This window comes from Ananas comosus, linkage group 5 (genome assembly GCF_001540865.1).
Source record: "Ananas comosus cultivar F153 linkage group 5, ASM154086v1, whole genome shotgun sequence".
Classification (NCBI taxonomy): domain Eukaryota; kingdom Viridiplantae; phylum Streptophyta; class Magnoliopsida; order Poales; family Bromeliaceae; genus Ananas; species Ananas comosus.
This window is the reverse complement of record NC_033625.1, coordinates 14167506-14176186: the sequence shown is the minus strand read 5'-3', so window position 1 is coordinate 14176186 and position 8681 is coordinate 14167506. Positions and strand designations below refer to the sequence as shown.

Genomic DNA, 8681 nt, shown 5'->3' with positions numbered 1-8681 from the left:
CGATCGAAGAACAAGACCCTAGAGAAGTCAATTAGATGAGTTGTCATTGTACAAAAGCATCCAGTTTAAATTTGGAGCATACTGCTATACTAGCCGAAAAATTAAAAAAAAAAAGAGAGAAAAAAAAAGAAAGAAAAGAAAATGGGGGAACACCAATAATACATGCATCAACAATCTAACCTCTGGTACACACACAACCTTAGCTTCCAACATGAGAAAAACAGGTTCTAGCATATGATGAAATACAAAACAGAAACCCTATCAGCAACATGAGGGGGGGTATAAGTTTCTGGCTATGAAAGGGGAAAGGAGGAAATGGTTTATGAGAAATTATAGAATCATGTTGTGAAGAAGGTCCAAAGCTTCTTCCCTATCGAAGCATTGTGCTTCTCCTCAGCGGCTTCATCCTCGTCCTCATCATCATCATCATCATCGTCCTCATCCTGCTCGATCCCCAATTCGCTGCCTACTGGAGTTGAAGGTTCAATTTCTGCTTCTATTGCTGTGGCGGCCGTTCCGTCTACAGCCAATCTCTCGACTGTATGGGTTTCGGCTATTTCCAGCTGCTACAAAGAAACAATCCAGTCAGAAAGGGACAAGTCTACGGGAAATAAATAAATAAATACATAAATATAAATGAATGAACTAAAGCGTATTCGGAACACGGGCAATTGAATTATTCAAAAGTATGATTTGGCCGCCAAATTTTTCGGTTACTTTTATTCCAAGCAAGTTTAGAGGATTTCTGTTCCAGAGGTAAGTGAGATGTATCCTGAAGTACTAACTTTAGTTCTAGGTGCTACCCCACTGTGTTGGCGACGAATATTGGAGATTAATTGGTATAGGATTCTATCCTTGGGTATATTTGCAATTTTTTCCGCACCCCAAGGAAATGCTATCCCCTGGTCCATGGGATATCTTTCATACCTAAAATCACAAGTGACAATATGCTTATGTCTCCATTATGTTTGGTGGGTATGATGGTGATAGCTACTGCTATCCCCACTTCACTACCCAACCAAACATTGCCAAATGGCTAGCTCTACTTCTGCGGGATGCAGCTGTAACCAACCACCCCCACCCCCCCCAACCCAACCAACCAACCAACCAACCAACCAACAAAAGGGAAAAAATAAATTTACCAAAGTCATAATAGCAAGTAGTCAATAGCTCCTGCAAGCTGATAATTACCTGCACGACATTCTGGGCAAACTCGTGGACTTCCACTACACTTTGCGCCATATTTACATTCCGCTCTGAAGTTGCTTCTCCTTCACCACGACTATTATCTACCTCATTTTCCTGTAATTGCTTGTGGCCACCTTTGTTTTGTCCTTTGGTCTGATTGGGCACTGCATGGGCGGCTGTGGCAGCACCGGCACTGTTACAACAGCAGAAATAGTCATATACTGAGGCCTCGCAGATGTTAATTATGAAATACATACAATTGAATAGCTTATCAGGTACGAAGAATAACTACAAGTACATACAATAAAGATGGTAATAAACTCAAACCTCACTTGAAGCAATTAAGGATTCAAACCTTTCGTAAATTACTTCGATAACTATAGCAGGACCTAGTTACAAGCAAATAATACATTCATATAAGCAAAATGAAAGCTCAGAAAAGCCAATAACAGTAGTCAGTCCTTAAGTGACCAGAGCCAAAAATCAGTGGCTTGAAAACCACGCAAGTTTCTGGTTTCACCCTTCTAGTCAACCCACTGATGCTCCAAATTAGATTGAACAACCAACCAAAGCAAAGTGAATGACTAGCATGAGCCTTAGGAAGTGATTTTTTTTTTAGAAGAGCTATTCTAACAGCCTCCATACTGAAAGTCTGCCAAACAGCCACCGCTGCCGCAAGAACACGAATTTCAATTTGCAGCCTCTGTTTCTGGGTTTCAAAGCTCTTTCCGGCTTCTGGACACAGTAAAATCTAAAGAATTTTATCTGCCAAATGATTGGATGAAATGCTTGGATGCTGTTTCCCGGGTAAAGCTGCTCTATAAGTTTGGCAGAATAGTTGCTTAAAACAATTTTAAAAGGTTTCATTCTTACTATCAGATAAACTTCACAAGTGACAATACAGCTACTATTTGCACCTTGCAGAAAAAAAAGAAGAAATTCTTACATTGTTGAGCGCCTGAAATTGTAGCGCTTTTCTCCTGGAACCTGCGCAACTGCTGGCCTGGATGTCTGCCGCCTTTTCCGTCGCCCACCACCAACAGAAACACTCTCAGAATGGACTTCACTGTCCTCTGCATCCCCCTCAGCTGCTTTCATTCCTGACAAATTGTCAAACCGCCTTTTCTTCCCCGTACTAGTCGCTCCCAGTTCAGTGTGAACGGACTCTTCCTGACTTTCCTCTTGAATATTCGAGAAGCCTTTTGAATCCCCATAATCATTGTTCCCTTCTGAGGTCTCCCCAAGTATAGCTTTAGCATCCTCAACAACTGCCTTAACGGAGCGGGTCCTCCTAACGCCTTTTGAGGTGGTCCGCCTTTTGGGTGGGCGCCCCCCCTTTCGTTTTGATGACTCGGGTTGGTTATTATCAACAGGTAAAGAAGATTCCTCCCTCTCATTATCTTGATCAAGAGAGGGAACGTTACCACCATTTTCTGACTGAATTCTCAAAATATCGGTGGAATTATCCGCTACTCCATAGGATGGCTCTGGTTCTGGCTCATTCCCATCTTTATCCAAAGAATCAATTGCAATTCCATAGGAGGGAGTGGGCTCATAATCAGCCTCACCTTCTGAAACTTCTCCGTCGAGCCTTTCTACAAAGGAAGTGGGCTCTGCCTCAATCTCAGTTGACTTTTCAGCCCCTTTACCTGTGGGGGAGAAATTAAACAACCGCGAGCACTTCTGTAACCACGACATGCGGCCACCTGAGTTCGTATTCAAGCTTGTACCCGCAGGAGATGCTTCAGCAATTGGAGATTTTAACTGCTCCTCAAAAGCCAAGTTTGGCATTTGCACATTTCCTGTATCTTGTAGACCAAGAATATCTAAGTCGTCGATTACTTTAACCCCGCAGTTCTTGCAAACCCTGCACTGCTCAGCTAAAGCAAGGAAACGCGTTCTCTCCTTGACATACTCTTCTCTTCGATCCTTCAAATTCCTGCTAAGAACACTAAGACTATCTATATCCTTCTTAATTTCAGTTCTGTCTACTTCAAGTTTCTGCTTGTCCTCTAAAAGTGCTTCTGCTTCCCTCCTTAATTGCTCCTTCTCCATCTTTATCTTCTGTATTTTTGACTCGTTCAAATCAATAGCATATCTGATTTTGTTTTCTTCGAAATCGATTTTCTTTTTTAGCTCACTCTCTAATTCTTGCATCTCCTTTTCCTTCTCAATTAGCTTTCTTTCCATTTCCATGTCGAGCTCATGTTTATGCAACTGAAGGTTACGATCATTATTAGCACGCTCCCTCTTAAGTAACTCCTCAATTTCAGATTTTTCATGTTGCATTTCTCTCTCGAAAGCTTCTTTCCGCAGCCTAAGCTCCTCCAACTCCCTCCAGCACTTAGCTTCGATTTCCAGCTCCATATTGTTCAGCCTTTCCTCTTCATTGTGGCGCCATTTATCAAATTTCTCCCTTTCTTCATCAATTTTCTTAATCTCTGCTTCCAGGGCAACTCTTTTCTCATCTAACACTTCCCATTCTTTCTCGAATTTCTCCCTTTGCTCTCTCAAATCTTCGCTTTCCCTAGAAATTGAGTCGTTATGCATTTTGTATTCCTCAATCTCTTGCTTTAGTCGCGATGTTAACAAGAAATGTTGCTCTCTCTCTTCCTCAGTGAGTTTAAGGTTTTCTCGCTCCTTGATAATCTGCTGTTTCTCAGCTTCTACTAAAGCCTTTAACCTCTCAAGCTCAGACTTTGAATTTTCCAACTGTTGTTTCTCTCTCTCTAGCCGTTCTTTTTCTTCTACCACCTTTCTATCCTCACCTTTCACGGACTCCTCCCACTTCTTCATAGCTTTCGATTTTGCTTCAAGATCCTTCTCCTTATCCTTCAGCTTCTGCATTTTGCTATCTAAAGTATGCTCTCTTTTAGCAATCTGATCTTCTTTCCGGCTGATTTCATTATTTTTCTTTTCCACAGCATTTATTTTCTCTTTCATCTCTTCGTCAAAGGAAATTTTCTCTTTTTGTAGTTCTAAATCAAACTCTTTCCTCTTCGATTCTAATATCGCATTATGATCATCTAGAAGCTTCTGAAGTCCCACCTAGGAAACAAAGAGGAAAGAAAAAATTAGCCTCCTTCGAAAGCGCAGAAATTCTATATTTAAGTACTTCAAAGTTCTTTAATATGTACCCTTTCTCTTTCGTTTAGCATTTCTTCTTTGGCAGCTAATTCCTTCTCCTTTACCTCTAAGTTTGCAAACCTAGTTTCCATATCCTGCATTCACGACATACGAAATAAGATAACAAGAGAGAGAGAGAAAGAGAGAGAGAGAGAGAGAGAGAGAGAGAGATCTTGTTATAACTTGGCTTATAACATGACTGAAGGAAAAGTTTGATGTAACGAAAACACACCTTCTCTTTAGCAGTTAAGGCGTGAAGTCTTGTGCTAATGTCATCCTCCATTCGTTTCAGTGAGCTTTTCATAGCCTCGATTGTTTTCCTGGTCTCTTCAAGCTCATCCTGCTTCTTCTTAAGGGCCCTATCTTTCTCATTAGCCCTTTCATCACGATCATTAAGGGATCTCTGCCCCTCAACAAGCCTATTTTGGCTTTCTTGAAGCTTTAGTTCCCAATCCCGCAAATGTTCTGCTTGTTCCGTAAGATGCTTCTCGCGTGTCTTGCGTCTAAACATAGTAAGAAATAATCAAACTCGCATAAACAAATATAAGAAGAATTAGAAAGCTGATTTTACCGGAAAATGAAATTTCCCAGCATACTGCTAATAAAAAGGCAAAAAATGGATGAACACCTCGGCAACCATACAAGATTTCGATTCAGATTCCTAAGTGTTAATTGTCTTCGAAAGTAAGAATTAATATTTGTTCAATTTCACTGAGGTCCTGCCAGACTTAAATGTTTCTATCAAAAGAATAACAGATATTTTACAAACCGCCAAGTATTATATATTCCATCAAGTGACAAAAAGTCCATAAAAGTTACCAAGACCGCACAAGTTTTAAAGGACTTTTCTAAAATCAATCAGTAGGGCATTAAAATCCCAATAGAAATACAAGTCCATAAAATTGTTGCCAAATAATTTATAGTTAGAAAGGTTCTCTTACATTTTAGTCGTATAAGAACAGCAGCCTAAAGAAAAAAACAAGAAGAACCGGCAAGACGCTTACTCAGTATCAAAAGACAGCTTCTCCTTCTCAAGTTTACGCTCACGAGCTTCCAAATCCTCCAACTTTCTAGCTGCTTGCGAGCTTTTGCGGCTTGCTTCTGCTAGCCTGGCATCGGCTGAATGCAGCTTTGCTTCAATCTCCAAGCGCTTCTCCTCCAAGCTGGCCTCTAGAGCATGAGCTTCTGCTAACTTCTTCTCAGATGTAAATTTGACCTCAGCCATCTCAGATCTCATTTCACGTAAAGCCTTTTCAAGCTGTAAGTTCAAATATTTCAAAAAAAAAAAAAGAAAAGGAAAGGAAAACTGTCATACAAATGTATAACTTACTACACAATAAGGGACAATCCCAATAAATAAAAATAAATATCTCAGCTATACCATCTATTAACATATATTCTTCAAATTTTTCAGTATACTTCTTAGAAAATTACAAGAATGCATTTATTTTAAGCTGGAAGTTGGTTTTGTATTTGAGAGAGTGTTTTTTTGAAGAGAGATATTTCTATAAATCCGACAGTATATAGATAAGGAAAAGTTTTTGAAGGACATACATAAAAAATTCAGTTCGAAAATTCGATTTTGCAGAATACATACAGTAAACAGATAATTTTATACTATGTAGACATGAAAATTTCATGAAGATCAAATCAACCACTTATTAGCCACCCCATAGGAAAAATATTGGTCAGCAACTAATATATAAGGAAAGGAATGATGGCACTCATACATCAACAACACACTGCTTCTCGATGCCCAAGGCTTTTCGAATATTTTCCTCACGCTTTTCCAATTCTGTTATGGCTATCGCATGCGCTGTTTGCTCACGCTTCAGTATCTCCTCTGCCTCCACAAGTCCTTGCCTCATTTCTTCATATTTGGCAGTCCACTCTTTCTTCTCAATCAACAGAAGTCCCATGTTATATTGATACTCATGTAGCTGCAAAAACAAATAAAGAATGTATGAGAAAACTTCAAAATATAATAAGCATATTTGTAAATGTGGAACTGAATGTAGCTTAAATTTTGGTGGACCAATAAAAAAAAAAAAAAAACCTTCAACAAAAATCGCTAAAGCCCCTCCAAAAAGAATAATCCTGACTAAGCATATCTATAACTAGGATGGTTAACATACGAGTATAGAAAGTCAACACTCCAATTCTTTCACATGGCAAAAATCAGCATATAACTAAATAATGGGAGTAAGCATAATCTCAACAATTTGTACTGCATGTATCCCTAGAGTTTAGATAAGCATGTCAATTGCATCATCTTCGTGAATGCCTCTCCATCAGGATGCAATTTGACAGCTACCGGCATCAAGGTCACAAACATGCCTTCTAGAACAAATTATTTTTGTAGTATGTCTATAACCCGACATACAACTTCTATGAGAACTACATTGGCAATGATATTAGTAAATCTGACCGATAATACGACCGGCACACCAATACCAGCAGAAAGTATTTAGGGTGAGCCAACTATACACTATTCAAAAAATGACTCATAAATATGATTTATAGTGAACTTAAATCTACAAACTCGTTGTTCCTCTGCAACAAAATTCAAGACAATAGAATTTCTATATTTCAGACAAGCCCAGAGAGAAACCACGTCCTTAATTAATTTGAAGTTCATTTAGAAGTCAAATAAGACTTCTTATTAGCTTTACTCCCAGAATGTCAACCAGCAAGATTGAGTACTACTTTGCAAACAATAAGATTGAATGAATGGAAAAGAGTAGTGTTTGCTATCTAAATTTAAGCGAAATGCCTTAATTCACTTAATTCAGTAACCAACCACCCCTCGAGTTAAGGGCGGATAGTCTTTTAAGGCCTAATAAGAGGTTAATTATATCAAAAGCCGTTTCAAAGCTGCACATCATGTTCCTAAATTTCCTGCACAAGTCACAAATTCTTGGGATATCAAACAGTGATAACAATGGCATGCAAATGCCCGACACAGTAAACTAGATTTTCCAGCCCAAAGAAACTAATGTTGCTTTCACATTCATTTGTTTTTTTATTGTCAAAGTATGACTCAATTAAGCTCAATGATGATCTCCGTAAGCCAAAAACTACGCCTGATTGAAATTGTAATAAAAAAACCCTCCTTAGTTAGATAAAAATTGAGAATCTAAAACAAACCATACGGAGCATAATCAGTTAGGCTCAGCTATATTCTAACGATTAGTACCAAATCCCCTTCAGTGATCAAGAAGAAGCTCCCAAATGACAATTTTTCTCACAGATCATGGAACATATTCAAATTTTCTTTCCTAATAATTTCCAACTCGAACAAAACAAACATAGATCATGAAACAGTTAGTGAACTATTCCTCCCAATTACAGCAGAATCAGACGAAAAAAACCCTAAAAATTCAGTATTACACATACTCTTTCAGAGAAAGGAGAAGAGAAAGGCCATGCCCTAACAAACCTCCTTATCGAGCTCCGATATCCTGTGGGCGAGAGCCTCCCTATCCTTCCTCTGGAGCGACGACTCGTCCAACAACCCCGCATCCCTAAACCTCCTCCACACCTCGGCCTCCCCATCGACCCCGTTCTCCCCCAGCGACGCATGAGGAGGCGCCGGCAGCGGCGGAGGCGGCGGCGGCGGCGCCGCCTCGGCCACGCCCTTCCCCTTCCCGAGGGCGGCGGCGGCGGAGCCCCGCGGGTTCGCCGGCGACAGGGACCACCCCGACGACCACCCCTTCTTCTGCTGCGGCGTGAACATGGAGGAGGCCTCAAACCCTAGAAAACCCCAACCACCACATCCAAGAACGCCGCGACCGCAGCGCCAAGATCCGGAATTGCCCGAAGAATCGCGCTTCGGAGCCCTAGAATTGGACCTTCCGGAGGGATCCAAACCCTAATTCGCGACGAGATCGCGGGGAGGAAGAGGAGGAGGAGGAGGAGGAGGGAAGGGGCAAGGGATCGGAAGAGGAAACCCTAGGAAAAGGGGAAAGAGAGGAAAATTAAAAATAAAAAAAGGGCTCGATTTGTTTAATTCGCGTGGCTTTTGTGAGACGCCGCAGCCTTTTTCTCTTCACGGACGAATACGTCGACGACAATGTCGAATAACGCCGACGAAAAGAGTGGGGCCCAACGAGCGCATCTGACGTGGACCAATAGGAGAGGAGGATTCGGGGGAGAGGTAAACTTTGGGGTCGCGGTCGTGCATTTCTCATCGCGATTGCGCCCCCTCTCACTTTGTGTTTTATTTTCCCGTGGACGGAACTACCCCCGAGGCTTGGTTTGAATTAGGCTTATGTTGTACCGCAAGAGCATTGTAAGTTATTGTGCTCCAGCGAGGGGTATTTATGTCATTTTGTTTAAGGGAGAACCTGCGGGGACTCGGTGCACCG

General features: G+C 40.9%; 2 protein-coding genes across 3 annotated transcripts; both read right to left on the bottom strand.

Annotated features, from left to right (window-relative positions):
* On the bottom strand, nucleotides 1-8290 carry LOC109710098 (protein CROWDED NUCLEI 1-like). 2 transcript variants are annotated; one of them, XM_020232532.1, is made up of 8 exons: nucleotides 7754-8290; nucleotides 6045-6254; nucleotides 5319-5572; nucleotides 4547-4817; nucleotides 4326-4409; nucleotides 2135-4236; nucleotides 1192-1381; nucleotides 1-566 (listed from the first exon to the last, which is right to left on the bottom strand). In XM_020232532.1, exons 1-8 carry the CDS (start codon nucleotides 8048-8050, stop codon nucleotides 339-341), a joined length of 3636 nt encoding a protein of 1211 aa, XP_020088121.1. In that variant the 5' UTR covers nucleotides 8051-8290; the 3' UTR covers nucleotides 1-338. The 2 variants fall into 2 exon arrangements, with proteins under 2 accessions (XP_020088121.1, XP_020088122.1); XM_020232533.1 differs by having other exon boundaries at nucleotides 1-563; nucleotides 7754-8289.
* On the bottom strand, nucleotides 8132-8231 carry LOC109710099 (formin-like protein 18; the record flags this gene model as incomplete). Its single annotated transcript, XM_020232534.1, is given in 1 exon segment — nucleotides 8132-8231. A coding segment is annotated over 1 exon segment (46 nt), but the record flags the coding sequence as incomplete, so codon positions are not given.

Excerpts from the sequence above, each read along its gene's own strand:
- LOC109710098 (XM_020232532.1), bottom strand. The coding sequence starts at position 8,050 with ATGTTCACGCCGCAGCAGAAGAAGGGGTGGTCGTCGGGGTGGTCCCTG. Across the intron at positions 5,573-6,044 it reads AGAAGCAGTGTGTTGTTGAT|CTTGAAAAGGCTTTACGTGA; the intron begins GTATGAGTGCCA and ends TTGAACTTACAG. Across the intron at positions 567-1,191 it reads TTGCCCAGAATGTCGTGCAG|CAGCTGGAAATAGCCGAAAC; the intron begins GTAATTATCAGC and ends GTTTCTTTGTAG.